This window comes from Bison bison, unplaced genomic scaffold (assembly GCF_000754665.1).
Source record: "Bison bison bison isolate TAMUID 2011002044 unplaced genomic scaffold, Bison_UMD1.0 scf7180017864185, whole genome shotgun sequence".
NCBI classification, from domain to species: domain Eukaryota; kingdom Metazoa; phylum Chordata; class Mammalia; order Artiodactyla; family Bovidae; genus Bison; species Bison bison.
This window is the reverse complement of record NW_011494757.1, coordinates 758464-778907: the sequence shown is the minus strand read 5'-3', so window position 1 is coordinate 778907 and position 20444 is coordinate 758464. Positions and strand designations below refer to the sequence as shown.

General features: G+C 43.7%; 1 protein-coding gene and 1 long non-coding RNA gene across 2 annotated transcripts in view; one reads left to right on the top strand and one right to left on the bottom strand.

The window, feature by feature from the left end:
- Positions 1–132: 132 nt before the first annotated feature.
- The window catches only part of MS4A5 (membrane-spanning 4-domains, subfamily A, member 5), a 27955-nt gene continuing 7643 nt past the window's right edge, over positions 133–20444 (bottom strand). Inside the window, exons 2-5 of the mRNA XM_010843720.1 lie at positions 17811–17939; positions 14947–15003; positions 13922–14074; positions 133–276 (exon numbers count right to left, since the gene is read on the bottom strand). Of these exons, the coding sequence (XP_010842022.1) occupies positions 154–276; positions 13922–14074; positions 14947–15003; positions 17811–17939 (462 nt within the window). The 3' untranslated portion in view covers positions 133–153. The remainder of the gene's footprint in view (positions 277–13921; positions 14075–14946; positions 15004–17810; positions 17940–20444) is intronic.
- Positions 6071–20444, top strand: part of LOC104991302 — a 28563-nt gene continuing 14189 nt past the window's right edge. The window contains exons 1-2 of the long non-coding RNA XR_825596.1: positions 6071–6363; positions 15280–15479. This is a non-coding gene — a long non-coding RNA (uncharacterized LOC104991302). The remainder of the gene's footprint in view (positions 6364–15279; positions 15480–20444) is intronic.

Below are 20444 nucleotides of genomic sequence, written 5' to 3'. Positions count from 1 at the left end.
CGCACTACCCTCCCCCACCCCCCACCAAGCAACTCTCTGAGTCACTGCCCTTTGCTTCCAGGAATTACCGGCCTTAAGAGTCTGTGTTCCTGCTGGCTTTTCCTCACAAGCATAATTCGCCTCTCAGTCACATTGTATATCAAGCCTTTATTCTCACAGTTCTGCTCCATCCCATTCCTCACAGTCACCACACTCAGTGGGTCCCCTCATAACGGAGAAAGACAGGGAAATGAGAAATTCAATGATGCTGAAGGCCATCAACATAATCAAAATTCCCTATAACAGAAGAAAAACATATGAAGGGTTACGGTATTGGCACAGTAATGCTCATGTAATAGAGATTTCCGACGCTGATGGGGCAGCAGTGGTAGGGCGGGAAATGAGACCTCCATGTCTCGAGTGTGTCTAACGCTTAGGAAGCGAGCTGCTGGAGGGCTGTGAGGAAGTGTGGGCGTTTTCACACAGCAGGCACAGCAGAGCCCCGTACAGAACAGCATCATTGTTCTCCTGGAGGAAGTTATGCAAGAGGTAGTTATGCATCTGCTTTCTAAATTATATGCTAAATGATGTGACTCCACTTCATAAACATGCAATACAGAGAGATATTTTAAAAGCGGCCTGTTGAAAGAGAAAGAAGGTTAAGAAACAAAAAAGGAGCAAAAATAGAAAAGGAAAGAAAAGGGGGGAAAAAACCTACAGGCTAAGAAAAAGAGGAACATGCAGAAAAAGACACTTTTAATGTAACGCTAATAGTAACTTCTTGTGTTCTTTTTGTTACCACTGAGGACCTTTAAAATATTTTGTATTCTGGCCACTAAGAGTGCCTGTGGGGACACACGCCTGTGAGTAGCTGGTCACAACCTGTGTTTCGATGGTGAAGGTCTGTAAAGATCAGCGCGGTTGACACTCTGTCCTACAAGTGTCTGTGTCTGCATGCTTTGACTAGAGGTTAAAAAATGTTCTCAGGTCACATATAGCAAGCCACTCCGGTATTCTCGCCTGGAAAATCCCATGGACAGTGGAGCCTGGCAGGTTACAATCCATGGGGTTGCCAAGCGTCTGACGTGGCTAAGCACAGTGTCTCTTGGCGTAGTTATGATTCTGTTATTCTTTAGTGACTGGAAATAGTTTATTTCTTCTTTCTCCTGTTCTTTTCTGCTTTTTGTTTGTTTTTTGTCTTTTTCCTTGTGTTTACCATTCTGAAAAATGCTGCAATGAACACCCTTGCCCACATGTCCTTATGTGCAGGGGACTCAGTGCTGTGGGGACTGCCTTCTGGGTTAAGGTGTGTGCATCTTTCATGTAAGTGAATGTCTCCTTGCTTTCCAGAGTCTTAGGAACATTTCATATTTCTGCTGCTTAAGTACACAGAAGCATCCGTTTCACCATTTCCTTGCCAGGCATAACTTTTGTAACTCTGATTTTTGCCAGTCGAGTGTGTATAAATGCTGCTGCTGCTGCTAAGTCGCTTCAGTCGTGTCCAACCCCATAGACGGCCTCCCACCAGGCTCCTCCGTCCCTGGGATTCTCCCATTGCTAATTTGCTTGGCATTTCCCGCCAGTGGACATGAGTGTCCCTCTGAGTGTCGTTGGCTGCTACAGTCGCGTGTTTGGTCCTTACTCATAAACTTTTGTCTATTTTTTCCCTTGTGTTCTTGACTTTCTGGTCACTTTAATTTTCTCTCTGTGTATAAAAACCTTAAAACTTCGCTGTTACCTGCTTTAAAAACATTCTTCCATTTCTTTTACCGTTGCGGAGTTTTAACATAAATGTGTTTTCTTTGCCCTTCTGCGATTTCTAGATCAGAACCATACACTTCATCATGCAGTAAGTTCTCTAGTGTCCTTTGCTAGTCAATTCCCCTACCCCCTCCAGAGGAAACCACTCTTCTGATTTCTAGCACAGCTGGATAAATTCACCTGCTAATTTTGTATCTGAGTGTGTTCAGCAGATGGACTGCATCTCAGCCGTGTTGCTGTGGGCATCAGTGTCCCTTTGTGCGAATAGTCACTGTTGGTTGGGCGTCTCTGTTGCCGACAGACATTTGAATTGTTTCAAGTTTTTAATTGCTATGAATAGATTTCCCAAGAACATTGTTGGGTATATTGCTGATATATAAATAGGTCTATGGTTAATTTTGTTCAAAACTGCCAAGTGGTTTTCCAAGGTGGTTGAATTCGAGTTTCTTCATATTCTGGCCAGCACTCAATTTTGCCAGTTCTTTTAATTCAAGCCATTCTGGTGTATGTGCAGTGGTATCTTACTTGTGATTCTAATTTGCATTTTTTGGTAATTAACAGTGTTGAGCAGACACATGCTCCCTCCTTATTGGTGTGCCTTTCTTTGTGAGCTGCTTGTGCAGGCCTTACTTTTATGTTTTGGTCTTTTTATTGCTGATTTTCAGGAATGCTTATGTATTCTGGATGTGGGTCCTCTATCAGTTACATGTATTGAGGAGATTATCTCCCATTCTGTGCCTGGCATTTTCACTTACTTTTTAAAAAAATTGAGATATGTGACATATAACACTGTATAACTTGAAGGTGTACAGCATGTTGATGTAACACATTATATATTACGGTGGAATTACCACCATAATGTTCATCAGTCAACACTTGTATCACGTCATGTAATCATCCTTTCTTCTTTATGATGAGAACATTTACAACCTAATCTCCTAGTGACACTGCAGTACGTGATCCAGTGGTGTTAACAGTAACACTATGCCACGCGTTAGGTCTTCAAAACGTATTCATCTTGTAAATGCAAGTTTAAACCCTTTGACTAACGTCTCCTCAAACCACCCACTGCCCAGCCCCTGGTAACCACCATTCTATTCTGTCCCTATAAATTTGGATTTTTTAGATTCCGTGTATAAGTGATATCATACAACATTTATCTTTCATATCTGACTATGTCCCTTAGCATAGTTTCTTCAAGGTCTACCCATTTTGTTGAGAATGGTAAGGTTTCTTTTCTATAACTGAATACTGTTCCTGTGTATGTGTGTGTGTATGTGTATCTCATATTTTCTTTATCATTCATCCATCAGTGGACACTTGTTCCCATGTCTTGGCAATTGTAAATCTTCCTGCAGTGAACATGGGGGGTGCACATATTTCGAGTTAGCGTTGCAGTTTGCTTTGGATTAAATACCAGAGTGGATTTGCGAGATCGCATTATAGTTCCATTTTTAAACTTTTTAGCAGCCTCCATACTGTTTTCCATAGTGATGGCACTAATTTACTTTTCTACTGAGAGTTTACAAGGGTTCCCTTTTCTTTACATTCTAGCCAACATTTGTTATTTCTTGCCTTTTGGATAATAACCATCTCACAGGTGTGAGATGATATTTCATTGTGGTTTTGATTTGCATTTTCCTAATGATTCATGATGTTGAGCATCTTTTCTTGTATCTATTGGCCTTTTGTATCCTTCATAAAAATTTCTATTCAGATCTTCTGCCCATTTTTTAATTTGCTTTATTTTGCTGTTGATTTGTATAGTTTTTAAACTTTATTTTGGATATTAGACTCATATCAGATATATTATTTGCAAATATTTTCTCCTGTTGTATAGGTTGACTTTTTATCTTCTTGATGGTTTCTTTTGCCATACAGAAGTTTCTAGGTTGATATTAGTAGTTCCACTTGTTTATTTATTTTTTTTTTTCACCTTCGCTTTTGGTGTCAAATTCAAAAAATCATTGCCAAGACCAATGTCAAGGAGCTTACTTCCTGTGTCTTCCTCTAGGAGTTTCAGGTCTCACATTCATGTCTTTAATCCATTTGAGTTTATTTTTGTGTATGGTGTAAAAGATAGTGGCCCAGTTTTATTCTTTTGCATGTGACTACCTGGTTTTTCCCAACACCATTTATTGGAGAGACTGTCCTTTCCTCATTTTATATTCTTGGCTCCTTTGTCATAAATTGACTGACCATGTATGTGTGGGTTTATTTCTGGGCTCTCTATTGATCTGGGGTTTATTTCTGGGCTCTCTATTCTGTCCCCCTGATGCATCTTTCTGTTTTTAGGCCAATACTGTACTTTTTTGATGACTGTAGCTTTGTAATATGCCTTGAAATCAGGAAGTGCGATATCTTCTGCTTTTTATTTCTCAAGATTACTTTAGCTATTTGTGGTGTATCGTGGTTCCATACAAATTTTAGTGTTTTTTTTTTTTTTTCTTCTATATTTGTGAAAAATGCCATGGAGTTTTGGTAGGGATTGATTGGCTGTTGATTGCTTTGGGTAGTATGGACATTTTAACAATATTAATTCCTTTAATCCATGAGCAGAGGGTATCTTTCCATTTCTTTGTGTCTTCTTTATTTTCTTTATTCAATATCATATTTTTCAGTATGCCAATCTTTCACTTCCTTGGTTAAATTTATTCCTGTATATTTTATCTTTTTTGATGTAATTTCAAATGGGATTGTTTCATTAATTTTTCTTTCTGATAGTTTGTTATTAGTGTTTAGAATGCACTTAACTTTTGTTTATTGATAAATAATCCACCAAAAATTATTAAAACTAATAAAAATTCCGTGAAGTTGCAAGATACAAAATCGATAAACAGGCACAAGCTTGCTCTGCAATCTCTGTGGAATGGCGCAGGGTATAGGACAGCTGAGCCAGGCCTAGAAAGGAATAAGTAGAAGGAGCCCCTCTCTGCAATATTAAGGGCCCCTGTGTAGCTGCAGGGCCCCCTGGTGGCTCAGAAGGGAAAGAACCTGCCTGCAACGCAGGGGACCTGGTTTGATCCCTGGTGGGGAAGATCCTTTGGAGAAGAGAGTGGCTGCCCACTGCAGTATTCTTGCCTGGAGAATTCCACAGACAGAGAAGCCTGGCAGGCTACAGTCCGTGGGGTGATAGAGACGGACAGTCGAACTGAGTGACTAACACTTTCAAGCATTAAAACAGACCAAAGTCTCAAGTTCTTCAAACCTTTACCCTCGTCTCTGGTAAAGCTGAAGTGTTAGTTGCTCAGTCATGTCTGACTGCGACCCGATGAACTGTAGCCCACCAGACTCCTCTGTCCATGGAATTCTCCAGGCACGAATACTGGAGTGGGTTGCCATTCCCTTTTCCAGGGGATCTTCCCCACCCAGGGACTGAACCCCGGTCTCCTGCACTGCAGGCAGATTCTTTACTGTCTGAGCCACCAGGGAAGCATGTAAAACTAAAGCCTGCAGCAGACGCAGCAGCAAAAGTGCCACTGCTCCCCATTTCTGCGCATGTGTTAAAGCTGCCTGGTATTCTAAGTGCTTTATTTTAGTCCTAGTGTGTGTTATTAGTGTTATTACTGCATTTGTCCATGTGTTTATTCTGTCCTTTGACCTTTTTTTTTCTGGTACCTCATTTGCTATCATTTTCCTTCTATTTGGAATTCATCCTTCATTATTCCTTTAGTGGGGGTGTACAGGAGGCAAAATCAATTTTTGTATCTCTAAAAATTCTTTATTTCACCTTCATGTAAGATATTCTAATGGATAATGATAGATTATAGGTTGGCAGTTATTTTATTCAGCATATTGAAGATGTTGTTCTGTTTTCTTCTTTTATTGATGCTTTTGGAAAGTTAGCTGTCCATTCAGTTGCTTCTACTTTTTCCTTTTTTGTAATTATCAGAATCCTTATTTTTATTTTTTAGTTTTAGTTATGATTGCTGAGAATTGAGAAGTGAAAAGAAAATAACTCAGCAAATAGTTAAAGTGTGCCACAGTCTGATGAGAAAGACTACCACCTAAATTCAAGCTTTTAACATAAGGCTTTTCAGAGCCTCATTATTTTATTCAAGATAAACCCATGGAGAACTGTTTTAATGGTAACTTTATGTTAATTCATATTTTCCGAAAATAAGATTGTCATCTGTCCCTGCAACTCTTCTGCTTTGCAAGTCTAACTGTTTCCTGTCCTGTCCCTGAAACCACCCCACGACTGACTCCAGCTGATGAAACCCTGGGGCTGCTGTTGCTGCTGAGTCGCTTCAGTCGTGTCCGACTCTTCACGACTCCATAGATGGCAGCCCACCAGGCTCCGCCGTCCCTGGGATTCTCCAGGCAAGAACACTGGCGCGGGTTGCCATGTCCTTCTCCAATGCGTGAAAGTGAAAAGTGAAAGGGAAGTTAAGTTGCTCTTGGCGCCCTTTTCTGTTCTCGCCTGTTGGGCCTGAGAAGCTGTGCTCTCCTCTGCTTAACAAATGTAACAAATTAAGCTTTCAACTGTCGTAGATTTTGCTAGTAATCTTGGAAGGTGCCCGGCCAGACCCCTCACCATTACGGTCCTGTGACTCATCTGGTGGCTCGTCCCTGGATCCCGTGAGCTTCCCTGCCCAGGGTTTGACTGTCCTTGCTGGTGAGGTGAGTGTAGCCCTTTTCCTCGAGCAGGGTTTATTTATTTGTCCAGGACGCTGGTCTCCCAGAGTCCTTTTGCATTATCTCTCCAGATTTGTTCTTGTGTTCTTTTTTCTCGGTGAAGGCCTGCCCAAGCTTTGCCACTAGCCATCCTGTCTGCCCATCTGCCTCCTATCTGTGTTTCTCTACGTGTGTAAGAATAGGTCACAGGGCAGGAGTCATTTCAGGTTTTGTCATCCTTACCCAGCCACAGAGACTAATGTGTAAAAGGTCTCTTTGAGCAATATCCCTTCTAGAAACAACTATCTTGGATTCCTCCTTAAAATATTAGATTTTTTTTTTTTTTAGTTTTATGTATGTGTAAGAAATTTGCTGTGGGATAGATTCTTTTTGACAAATTCCAGCTGTCAGAGGCAGCTGATTCCTTTTGTCAGCAGGGAGGGGTGGATTTTCCAAGGCTGTCACTATTCCTCAAACTTCTTACTTCCCAGTTAATCATTGTGAGTCCTTAGAAATTAATTCTGTGTTATATTTCAATCAGTATTTCAATGGATTTGACTCCCATCCTGAGAACATGGATGATATAATAAATTTGTCAGTTTTCCCCTCTGATACAGACTACTTTCCTTTGACAGCTATTTATCATTCTTTGCCAACTTAGGCAGGAGCTTGGGTATTTCAGAAACTTCATCAGAGAAAGAATACACTTGAGCCTTGTTCAGTAAGACCTTGCTAACCACCACCACTACCCCACACACCTTTCCTGACCTTAAGCTCTACTCTTCTAGCATTTCTCCAGAAGTAAATGGTCCAAAAGACAGGACAGCTCGCAGACAGGGGGTGCAAGTGCCTCAGAATTACCAAGTAAACTGCTTCCACTCAAGATGATTGAAACAAAGCTACCCCCACCCCCACCTGGCTCAGAGTGACAGACACTGCTGATGGCGATGTGCTCTTCGTCTTGGCCCTTTCCTCCCCTCGCTGCTAGTTCAGAGTTCTCGATTATTGGTAGACGGTCCTACACACGTAGGACCGCCAAGGTCATCTTTGGAAATTGTTACTGGCGTATTCTGCATTCACTAATGCCAACAGAGAGACACACTCCTAAAAAGACACAAACTACTGACATTAACCCAAGAAGAGAGAGAACATTTGAGTATATCTATAACAAGTAATTATATAACTTCTACAGAGAAAAGCCCAAGGCCAGGAGACTTTGTTGGTGAATTCTTCCAAATGTTTACTGACAATACCATTGCTTCACAAATTCCCCCAAAAATATAAGAGCAGAGAATACTTCCCAGCTCATTCTGTAAGGCCAGTTTTAACCAGACACAGAATCAAAGGCATCACACAAAAAGGACAACTATAGATCAAGTTCTTTTATAAATACAGATGCAGAAATCTTCTAACAAGATACTAGGAAGCTGAATCCAACAACACTTAAAAAGGATTCTGCACGATGACCACGTGGGATTTATCTCAAGAACCTAAGGTTTATTTAGGGTAAAAAAATCAATGCAATATACCATATCAATAGAATAAAGGACAAAACCACATGATCGTCTCAATAGGTAAGCTGAGAAAAAGCATGTAACTAATTTATCACCATTACAAAAACATTCAACACAGTAGGAAGAGGAGAGAATGTCCTCAACCAGAAAAAGGTTCTCAGACAACGTTCTACTTCAGGGTGAAAGACTAGACGTTTTCTCCCAAAGTAGAGGAGAGAAATAAGGACGTCTGTCTGCTCCTGCAGCTTCAGTCCAACATTGTGCTGGATGTTCCAGCCAGGGCAGCTGAACAGAAAAAGAAAGGAAAGCTTCCACATTGGAAGAGAAGGAAAGCTATCTGAATTTGCATACGATGACACCGCCCTTATGGCAGAAAGTGAAGAAGAACTAAAGAGCCCCTTGATGAAAGTGAAAGAGGAAAGTGGAAAAGTTGGCTTAAAGCTCAACGTTCAGAAAACTAAGATCATGGCAGCCGGTCCCATCACTTCATGGGAAATAGATGGGGAAACAGTGGAAACAGTGTCAGACTTTATTTTTCTGGGCTCCACAATCACTGCAGATGGTGACTGCAGCCATGAAATTAAAAGACGCTTACTCCTTGGAAGGAAAGTTATGACCAACCTAGACAGCATATTAAGAAAGAGAGACATTACTTTGCCAACAAAGGTCCATCTAGTCAAGGCTATGGTTTTTCCACTGGTCATGTATGGATGTGACAGTTGAACTATAAAGAAAGCTGAGCACTGAAGAATTGATGCTTTTAAACTGTGGTATTGGAGAAGACTCTTGAGAGTCCCTTGGACTGCAAGGAGATCCAACCAGTCCATCCTAAAGGAAATCAGTCCTGGGTGTTCATTGGAAGGACTGTTGTTGAAGCTGAAACTCCAATACTTTGGCCACCTAATGTGAAGAGCTGACTCATTGGAAAAGACTCATTGGAACAGATTGAAGGTAGGAGGAGAAGGGGACAACAGAGGATGAGATGGGTGGATGGCATCACCGGCTCAATGGACATGGGTTTGGGTGAACTCCGGGAGTTGGTGATGGACAGGGAGGCCTGGTGTGTTGAGGTTCATGGGTTCGCAAAGAGTTGGACACGACTGAGCGACTGCGCTGAACTGATGTTCTTGTATATAAAATAGCCTAAGGAATCCTCTAATAAGTATTACAAATAATAAGTTAGAGTGAGAGTATATAGTCTATTAATATAAAGATCAACTGTATTTCCACACAGTAGCAATGAATATTGCAAAAATAGAATTTAGAAAGCAATTCCATTTGTGCATGTATGCGTGCTAAATCACTTCAGTTGCGTCCAACTCTTTGTGACCCCATGGGCTATAACCTTCCAGGCTCCTCTGCCCATGGAATTCTCCAGGCAAGAATATGAGAGTGGGTTGCCATGCCCTCCTCCAGGGGACCTTCCTGACCCAGAGGTTGAACTCATGTCTCTTAAGTCTCCTGGATTGGCAGGTGGGTTGTGCCACCTGGTAAACCTTAACTTTGTAATAGCATAAAAAAAGAATAAGGAATAAATTTAACAAAAGAAGTACAGGCTTGTATACTGAAAGTCATTGACAAAGAAATTAAAGAACTAATCAAATGAAGAGGTTCATGGATCAAACAACTGTGTATATCACGGCGTCAATAATGGTCTACAGATTCAATGTAATACCTATAAAAATTCCAATTGGCTTTTCTTTTCCCCAAATTGACTGGATGAGCCTAAATTCATGTGGAAGAGGGCCCATAGCAGCTAGAACAATTCAGAAAAAGAAAAACAAGCTTGAGAACTTGCACTTCCCCTTTTCAGACTTATTACCAAACTGCCATAATCAAGACGCAGTGGTTTTCTTTTGGTGAGAATGTAAATTGTTGCATCCACTATGGAAAACAGTATGAAGGTTCCTTAAGATACTGAAACCAGCGTCACCATGTGATCCAGGGGTCCCAGTCCCAGGATATTAACAGACAAAACTGAAGTTCAAAAAGATGCTGCTCCCCAGCGTTCACCGCAGCACTGTTTCCAACGGGCAGGCCACGGAGGCAACTGAAATGGCCACAAACAGGTGCATGCATAAAGACGTTTTATATATGTATAAGCACGTGCGTGCTCAGTTGTGCCTGACTCTTCGGGATCCCATGGACTGCAACCCTCCAGGCTCCTCTATTCATGGGATTTTTCAGGCAGGAATACTGGAGTGGGTTGCTATTTCCTCCTCTAGAGGTCAAACCCACATCTCCTGCATTGGCAGGCGCCTGCCAATGCAGGGGATGTAGGAGATGTGGGTCTGACTCCTGGGTTAGGAAGATCCCTGGAGAAGGAAATAATGACCCACTCCAGTATTCTTGCCTGGGAAGTCACATGGACAGAGGAGCCTGACAGGCTATAGCCCATGGGGTCACAAAAGAGTTGTACATTACTTGGTGATTAAACAACAAATAATTATATATATAAATATATGTGTGTGTGTGTGTGTGTGTGTGTGTATTGGAGAAGGCAATGGCACCCCACTCCAGTACTCTTGCCTGGAAAATCCCATGGATGGAGGAGCCTGGTGGGCTGCAGTCCATGGGGTCGCTAAGAGTCGGATACAACTGAGCAACTTCACTTTCACTTTTCACTTTCATGCATTGGGAGAAGGAAATGGCAACCCACTCCAGTGTTCTTGCCTGGAGAATCCCAGGGACGGGGGAGCCTGGTGGGCTGCCATCTATGGGGTCGCACAGAGTCGGACACGACTGAAGTGTGTGTGTATACATATATACATATTCAAAATCCTAAAAGATGATGCTCTTTAAGTGCTGCATTTAATATGCCAGCAAATTTGGAAAACTCAGCAGTTGTCAAAAGACTGGAAAAGGTCAGTTTTCATTCCAATCCCAAAGAATGTTCAAACTCCCACACAATTGCTCTCATTACACATACTAGCAAGGTAGAGTTCAAAATCCTTCATGCTCGGCTTCAACAGTATGTGAACCGAGAACTTCCATATGTACATCAGAAAAGAAAGAGAACCAGAGGTCAGAGTGCCAGCATCTGTTGAATCATAGAAAAAGCAAGGGAATTACAGCAAAACATCTACTTCTGCTTCTCTGACGAGTGAGGGGAGAAAGCAAATTAGCCAAGAAGACTGTCTCACCCCATGTTTTGTAAATAATAGTTATGTAACAGCTGAGATCACTGACAGTCTTGCCCACACGAGCCATGAGGGACTCTCTTGGCCGCGAGCTGGTTTGTGCTGTAGGGATGCACGGGCTCCACCTGCGAGGCGGCAGCATCATGGCTGCGTCACGGCTGCGTCCGTCGGTCAGCCACGAGAGGAGAGCTACAGAGTATGTCGTTATGGCTGCTGTGTCAGCCGGGAGAGGATAAATGTGTCTGCAATTCCTAAGGCCCCTGGAGTCTTCCTCCAGCCTCTTGGCTCATGCTTTGCCTACCCTGGGTTCAGCAAACAGTGCAGACAGCATGAACAGCAGGGCTATTGGTGTCACGAACAGGATCAGCAGTACAACTGTACTAAAGCCTTTGACTGTGTGGATCACAGCAAACTGGAAAATTCTTAAAGATATGGGACTATCAGACCACCTTACCTGCCTCCTGAGAAACCTGTATGCAGGTCAAGAAACAGTAGTTAGAACTGGACATAGAACAATGGACTGGTTCAAAATGAGGAGAGGAGTTCATCCAGGCTGTATATTGTCACCCTGCTTATTTAACGTACTTGCATGAGAAATGCTGGGCTGGGTGAATCCCAAGCTGGAATCAAGATTGCTGGGAGAAATATCAACAACCTCAGACATGCAGATGATATCACTTAATGGCAGAAAGCAAAGAGGGACTAACGAGCCTCTTGATGAAGGTGAAAAACGAAAGTGAAAAAGGCGGCTTAAAACTCAACATTCATAAAATGAAGATCATGACATCTGGCCCCAGCACTTCATGGCAAATAAATGAGGGGAAAATGGAAACAGTGACAGATTTTATTTTTCTTGGGCTCCAGAATCACTCTGGGCAGTGACTGTAGCCATGAAGTTAGATGTTTGCTTCTTGGAAGAAGAGCTATGACCAACCTAGACAGCATATTAAAAAGCAGAGACATCACTTTGCAGACAAGGTCCATATAGTCAAAACTCTGGTTTTCCTAGTAGTCATGTACGAATGTGAGAGTTGGACCATAAAGAAAGCTGAGCACCGAAGAATTGATGCTTTTGAACTGTGGTGTTGGAGAAGACTCTTGAGAGTCCCTTGGACAGCAGGGCGATCAAACCAGTCCATCCTAAAGAAAATCAACCCTGAATGTTCATTGGAAGGACTGATGCTGAAGCTGAAGTTCCAATACTTTGGCCACCTGATGTGAAGAGCCGACTGCTTGGAAAAGCAACGTGCCTTGAGTACAGTAGACGGTGCTCTATGAACACCGCGGTGGAGGTACCTTTCTGAGCCATAGCTCCTCCCAGGTGCAAGCCTAGAGTGGGAGTGCTGCTTCATATGGAAGCTCTACTTTCAGTTTTTCAGGAGCCTCCACACTGTTTTCCATAGTTGTCGGTGTTTAGTCACCAAGTCGTGTCTCTTGTAGCCCCTCAGGCTCCTCCGTCCATGGGACTGTCCAGGCAAGAACACTGGAGTGGGTTGCCATTTCCTTCTCCAGGGGATCTTCCTGACCCAGGGATGGAACCTGCGCCTCTGTGCCTCCTGCCCTGGAGGCGGGCTCTTTACCTTTGAGCCGCCAGTTTCCCCGTAGTGGCCACACCAGTTTGCATTCCCAGCAACAGTGCAGGGGTCACCCAGTTTGTTTTAACCAAAGGTTCACGTCCTGGTCGGGGTGCAGGGTGGGAGGAGGTTGTCAGGGGATCTGGTATAGGGCCACAGTTTCTCAAGGAGATTTCTTTCTTTCTTTATTCTGTTCAGTAAGTTCTCTCTGCTGTTATGGGGCAGAGGATTTTGTATGTCTTTTTGCCCTTACCTGAAGGGTACAGTGATCTATCAAGGACCCAGATCTTTATTCTCAATGTGGAGATCTTTTCTAAGTCTTCATACTTGGAGTGGACTCTGGGCTGTGGCCTCTTTCTCCTGCCCTACGTTTAGGCTGGGAATCAGATTCCAGCTAGACAACATTGGCCTTGTTGTGTTGCACAGAAGCGCAGATATGCTTCTGACCAAGTGCTTTTATTTCCTTTGGGTATATTCCTAGAGGTGGAAAAGGCCTTGAGGAGAAGCAGCTGTGTTGGTCTTTGGCATCTCATTGATAGATTTTTAGATTAGGCTTTTGTGTAAAAATTGATCTAGGAGCTTCAGTTGACTCTTCAGCTCTTCTGTGTTTTTGAAGTGGTTTTTTTAATGTAGCATTTTTCTTTGTTTTCAGAGAAGGTTTGATTCAAATAGCCCCGTTAACAATTACAGAACCGTCTCTATTTTCTTCTCTTCTGCCTTGCTTTCTGTAGTCCTCGTACGTACAGACACTCAGTGTTTCTTAGAATGTGCCATATGAAGTTTTTTTCTTTTATTAGGATCTCCCTTTTCTAGCTTTCTCAGCAATTTGGGAGTCTCACTATTTTTTTCTCCATGTAGATTCATATTTTTTTCCATTTCCTCACACTAACTTCAGTGGTATTTTGGAAAGAGAAGAAATAAATGCCTGTTTTCTATCTACCATGTTTTATCAGAAGTCCAGTCTAAGTATTAAAACCAGTACCATAAAAATATTCCATATGTGACTATATGTACATCTAGGAGTGAACTATTACCATATTGCTATATGCACACTTTTCTTTTACTATATCACTTTATCTTGTGGATTATATTTACTGGTATGCTTCTTTTATCTCTTTATTTGTGAATTTCTAAAAGTGGGGGTTATGATGCCTTCATTCTCTATTTTACAGTGCCTGACATAACAGTCTATCAGATACTGTGATTTCAGTAAGATGTTTGTGAATAAAAGACAATACCCATGTTTGCAGTGTTTTTTAGCTGATGCCAATCGGGTGCTAATAAACCCTCCTGAGTAGACCCATTTCTCCTCACCCTAAAAGTGCAGCACACTTACAATGAATAGGGTGGTAACCGCGTGGCACTCACTAACTTCTCCAGAATAGCCGCACAAGAAGTCTCGATCTATAAGGAAACCAATGATGAGGAGGATGATTCCAGCTGCCGCTGCCACAGCGCTCAGCGAGTTCATTATTCGGCTCAGCGTCACCTGAAAGAGAGTGAGGCCGGGATGCGGTGACAGCCCAGTGCAGCGCACGGACAGAGCCATGGACACGGCAGAACAGGCTGTTCTCACAGCCTTGAGATGCCCCAGAGCGGCTCAGGCGCCTTCACATGACCTCTGTGGGCTTCAGGTCCTCGTCCACAGAAAGGAGGGGATCCAGAGAACTGGGCATAACCCTTCCATCCCCCCAAAGCCGTACCTAAGTTGCCCCCCTTTTAATCGCCGGAAGCAGCACACAGCAGACAAAAGAGGAGTTAACAGTTAGGGGGCAGCCACATCACCTTGCCTTTGATGCTCTAGTAAAAGTCGTGGCCTGTCGACATTTTCATTTTATGATTGTTTAATGAAACCTTGTATTTCTTTGTAATTTTTATTTTCTTCTAGAACTACAAGCCCCCAGGTGATGTCCTTTGCTGAAAATAATTGATTGGCCTATGAATTAGTATCGCATGCCTTTGCTTCTTTGGGAAAAGTGAAAATACTCTATAACTTACTTGTAAATTAAAAGTTTGCATTCATTAACACGGTTATTTATTGTGAGATTCTGCTTACAAGGTTGAATTACAGAAAATGGATGAGGAAGTTACCAGAACATTGAAGCCCGTCCTCCCCATATGACTGAGTAACGTGGGCAAGTCATTTATTAAGCCTCGGCGTCTAAGAATTCAACTAGGTGCCCTGAAAATGGCACTGGTGTTCTGTGATTCTGTGAAAAAGGGGGTAAACGCCATTGACCGGTGTCAGGACTTGGCAGTTTGTGGAGTTATAGTGGCTTAATGATTTTCCAAATTCGTTTTCAAGGCTGGAATGATTTGTTTAACGTTAAAATTCTTTAGAAAAGGGGATGTATAACTCACCAGAGTTTCTGTGGTTTTTCTTTCCAGTGCAACTAGAAAGGCTCCAGAATTAACAAACTGTTAAAAAGAATACGTATCTTAGTGACGGACACGTTGAACCGACTTAAAGAATTCTCGTGGTTAACAGACCGCTGTCCCTTTCCTTTGCATCCCTCCTTCCTAGTTCACACAGTCCCCAAGGCAGTGAGAGGCGCTGATGCCTTAATGATTGTCCTAAGTGTATAGTGGGGGAAATCCGGGACTAGAAATTTGCTTTGGTCCTGCCTATTTGAACATGAGGAGTTTTCAACCTTACTGGGCTCTTTTGTTTTCTCATCTGTCTTCCTTTCGTAGCTGTTGTGGACTCAGCTCTGACGCCACGAGAGCCTGGTGTCCCATCGGTTTACAGCCAGTGAGACTGGACTCCACCATTCTTACAAGAAGCCTCCTTCAGAACCGTTTGCAGTCCAGTGTGTTCTCTTGGATGAGAACATAGATGGAGGTGCAGCTAATATGCTGGAAATTCTGGAAAAATCCTGGCAGTTTCCATGGAGGTGAGCCATGCTGTGTATTGTTATCCTCTGGTGGAAACTTCCAGTCTGATTACAGTGTATCTGTTTTAAATTTCTAGTCATGTGGACTGGAGTCTTCAGCTCCATCCTGCCACTCTCGCTGTCTGGGCTGGACTGGGTTCTCAGAAGAGAAGATGTCCAAGATGCCCTCCCGTACCTTAAGCCTTTGCCTGTGATCCTCCCTTGGTATGCAGCAAGACAGCACTGCCTCTAACGCCCGACCGCCCCCACTCCTTTCCTTCCCGCCAGGTGAACCACTCATCCTTTGACTGTCAGTCAAGCTGCAGATGTCTCTGGAGAACCTGCCCTCTGTTCTGCAGAGTCAGCTTGTCTGTGGAGAAGGCAATGGCACCCCCACTCCAGTACTCCTGCCTGGAAAATCCCATGGACGGAGGAGCCTGGTGGGCTGCAGTCTGTGGGGTCACTAAGAGTCGGATACAACTGAGCGACTTCACTTTCACTTTTCACTTTCCTGCACTGGAGAAGGAAATGGCAACCCGCTCCAGTGTTCTTGCCTGGAGAATCCCAGGGACGGGGGAGCCTGGTGGGCTGCCGTCTGTGGGGTTGCACAGGGTCGGATGTGACTGAAGCGACTCAGCAGCAGCACAGCAGCACCTTGTGTGTCCTTTATCATCACCCATCACACCAGACGATAATTCTCCGACACTTGACTCAGCTGCCTGCCAAGGCAGGAGACGCAGGAGACCCAGGTTCAATTCCTGGGCAGGGACGATTCCCTGGAGAAGGAAATGGCAGCCCCACTCCAGTGTTCTAACCTGGCGGGCTAGAGTCCATGGCGTCGCAAAGAGCTGGACACGTCTGAGCGACTGACACTAACTATGCAGCTGAGACCTTGAGACCGGGGACTGCCGTTTCTCAGAATGCCCAGACACTGCCAGTTTTCTGGTACTAGAATAGGTGCTAAAACAATGCTTATTGAATGTGATTAAATGCTTCTGTGCAGCTCAAAGGCACATCTGAGAAATCCTAGCTGCTTCTCCACTTCTCTAAAGAGGAAATTGATCTTTCCTCTCTGCTTATATAAGCACTTTTTGTGGCTCTGTGATATCTATCGACCAGTTTGAAATGACTTGTTTGCATGTTTTCTCTCTTGCTGGATGTGAGAGCCCTCTGAGGGAAGGGCTCACGCATTATTCTTTTTCTTTGCCCCTCTCCCCCACTCAGATGTATTGAGATATAATGGAAGTATAGCACTGCATCAGTTTAGGGTATCCAACTTAATGATTTGACTTACGTGTATCATGAGAAGATTACCCCATACATTTAGTTACCATCCACTCATAGTCTCGTATAAGTATCAAATAAAGGAAAAGAGAAAGGAAGAAGTTTCCTTGTGATGAGAACTCTTAGGATCCACCCTCTTAAAGTTTTTCCCATGTATCACATGGCGGTGTTAACTGTGGTCATAATGTTGTGCACTGCATTTCTGGCAGTTACGTATCTCACACTGGAAGTGTGTGCCTTTAGAGCAGATTCACTCAGCTCCCTGCTCACCTCTGCCCATCCCCCTGGCCTCTTTCCTGGAGTCCACATGTAAGCAAGACCATCTGGTACTTGTGTTTCTCTGTCTGACGTTTCAGTTGGCATAATGCCCTCGAAGTCCATTCGTGTTGTCACAGGTGGCAGAATATCCTCATTGTCTTACGAACAAGACTGAGTGGTGTTTCGCTGTGTGTGCTGTGCCACCGCCTCTTCATCCGTCCGTTGCTGGACGTCTAGGTCGCACCATGCCTTGCCTGTTGTAATCATCGCTGTGAACACAGAAGCGTAGAGATGCTTCTGACCGAGTGCTGTTGCTCCCTTCGGGTATATTCCTGGAGGTGGGATTTCAGGGTCATAAATCTATTTTTAATAACTTTTTGTGAAACCTCTATGCTGTTTTCCTTAGTGAAACTGAAGTTGCTTAGTTGTGCCCAACTTGTTGTGACCCTATGGACTGTAGCCCTCCAGGCTCCTCCGTCCATGGGATTTTCCAGGCAAGAATACTGAAATGGGTTGCCATTTCCTACACCAGGGTCTTCCATATCTGACTTGTAATAGTAATTCATTTTGAATGGATGAGTGGACGAATGGTGTCAAGACCCAAGCAAATACTCCCAAAGGAACCTCAAGACCAATGATGGAATACGAGTAACTGACGAGTTAATGGGGAAATCATTTCAACAGAGTTAAATTTGATTTTGATTTTTCAAACCATATCATACAACTCAGCATAGTTCATTTCATTACTAAGAACTCCTTAAAATCCCTGTTGACATGACTTCAAATTGAATCTGACTGACTTATACTCACCAAAACGGAGCTCCAGAATGGATATCCTGAAATAAATATAAAGGGGAACCTTGGGTATGGATCTTCCAAGGTGAAAAGGAGAGCGGTTCCAAAAGAGAAGTTCATCGCCCCAAGCAGGATCTGGACAGCCTGCAAGCAGAGGAGAACGTCCTGGTGAGAAGAGACCGGAGTGGCGGGCTTCCTGGGAGAATTGAGGAGATCTCCTTCTGCTTAAAAGGAAATTACCCCCGTTTTTAAATGAAGGAAGTATGGTAGGCGCTTCTTTATGATGACGGTAGAAGTTTCTACAGATATTTTCTTGATCCCTCTGTCCAGTGATTGATGAGAGGTAAAATGATCGAATTCCCTGCTCCTGAAAATGTAGTCCGTGGATTGGGAACATTAGGATCACCTGGGAATTAGAAATGCAGACTCTCAGGTCATATCCTGTACTTACTAAAAAGACTCTCCAGGTGAGGCTGAGAAGTCTGTCTTAAACTCTCCAAGCATCAGGGAAATGCAAATAAAGACCACAAATAGATATCACTTCACACCTATTAGGATGGCAGTCATAAAAGAGACAAGGGAGCAAACGCTAGAGCGGATGTTGAGAAGAGAGAGCCCTTGTGCACTCCTGGTGCGGCTGTGTCACTGCGCAGACAGTGTGGGGATTCCTCAAACAGTGAGAAACAGTACTGGTATGTGATCCGGCAATTCCACTCCTGGGTATATGTGCAGAGTCACTATCTCGAAGAGCTGTCTATACTCTCAAGTTAATTGCAGCATTATTCACAGTAGGCAACACAGAGAAACACCCTAAAGGTTCACTGGCAGATGCGTGGATAAAGACACACACACACAGGAATATTATTCAATCACAAAAAGAAATCCTGCTCTACAACAACATTGATGGATCTTGTGAGCATTGTGCTAAGTGAAGTAAGTCAAAAGAAAAGGCAAATACCACGTTATGGCCTTTATATGCTGAATCTAAAACCTTCAGACTCGGGGTTTCCCTGGTGGCTCAGTGGTAAAGAATTGGCCTGCCAACGAAGGAGACATGGGTCCGATCCCAGGTCCAGGAAGATCCCACATGCCGAGGACGAAGTGAGCCCGTGCACCACAACTATTGATCCTGTGCTGTAGAGCTGGGAAACCACAGCTACTGAGCCACAGCTGCTGAACCCTGCTCACCACGACCACAGAGCGGCCCCGCTCACCACAGCTGGAGAAAAGCCCACACAGCAGTGAAGACCCAGCACAGCCAAAAATAAATGAAATTATTTTAAAAAAACATCAAACTCACAGGAACGGAGAGTAGTATGGTGATTGCTAGGGACTGGGGGGCAGGGAAATGGGGAGATGTTTGTCAAAGGGAACAGATGTTTGGTTTTATGTTCTGGGGATCCAGAGTCCAGCGTAGTGACCGCAGTTAGCAAGACAGCATTGTGGACCTAAAAGCTGCTGTGAGAGCCAAGCTTTAATGTTCTCGCCACCACTCCCACAATAAAAACAGTAATTGTATGAGGCGAAGGAGTGATAACTAACCTTACTGTATAAACATTTTGCAATACGTATGTGTATCAAATCATCACATTGTACACCTTAAATTTACACAATGTTATATGTCAATTATGTCTCAGTAAAGCTGGGGGAGAAACCTCAAAGGCTTTGTCATATAAGTGATAGAGTCTGAAAAACACCTAATTCTAAATCACCATAGCACAGGGAGCTTAGCTGCTTGGTGATGACCTAGGTGAGTGGAAAAGGAGGAAGACTCAAGAGGGAGGGGATAAACAGATACATATGGCTGATTCACGACTGCAGGAATTAACACATCCTTGTAAAGCAGTTATGCATGCGTGCTTAGTCGCCGAGTCATGTCCCCCTATTTGTGACGTCTGCCTACAATGCAGGAGACCTGGGTTCAATCCCTCGATAGGGACGGTCCCCTGGAGAAGGGAATGGCAACCCACTCCAGTACTCTTGCCTGGAAAATCCCATGGACTGAGAAGCCTGGCAGGCTACAGTCCACGGGGTCGCAAAGAGTCGGACACGACTGAGCGACTGCACTTCCACTTTCATTTGTGACCCATGGACTGCAGCCTGCCAGGTTCCTCTGTCCATGGAATTTTCCAGGCAAGAACATGAGTAAAATGCCATTTCTGCTCCAGGAGGTCAACCCTACCCCCCATGTCTCCTGCATTGGCAGGCGGATTCTTTACCACTGAGTCACCTGGGAAGCTAACTATACTCCAATAAAAAAATAATAAATCACCATACCAGCCTGGCCTCAAGTAGTGGACAGTCAGAAAACCCATCTGCTGATGACCAGTCCTCTGAGCCTGTGGAGGTACCGTCATCTCCCAGGGCCCAGAGCACCCCCATCTTTTCTACATTTTTCTATTTTTTTTCTCCCTGTGCCACATTTGTGATGCCCTACAACACCAAGTACTGTTTTGGTTGGTGAGAATGATGCAGTGATTAGAAGGTGTAATATATGAGTCTGCGTCTTCTGTCTTCATGTATTCCCAGTCCACCTTCTCAGACACTAAGCTCCCCTACTTCCATCAGTTCAGTTAAGTTCAGTCACTCAGTCATGTCCGACTCTTTGCGACCCCATGAATCGCAGCACACCAGGCCTCCCTGTCCATC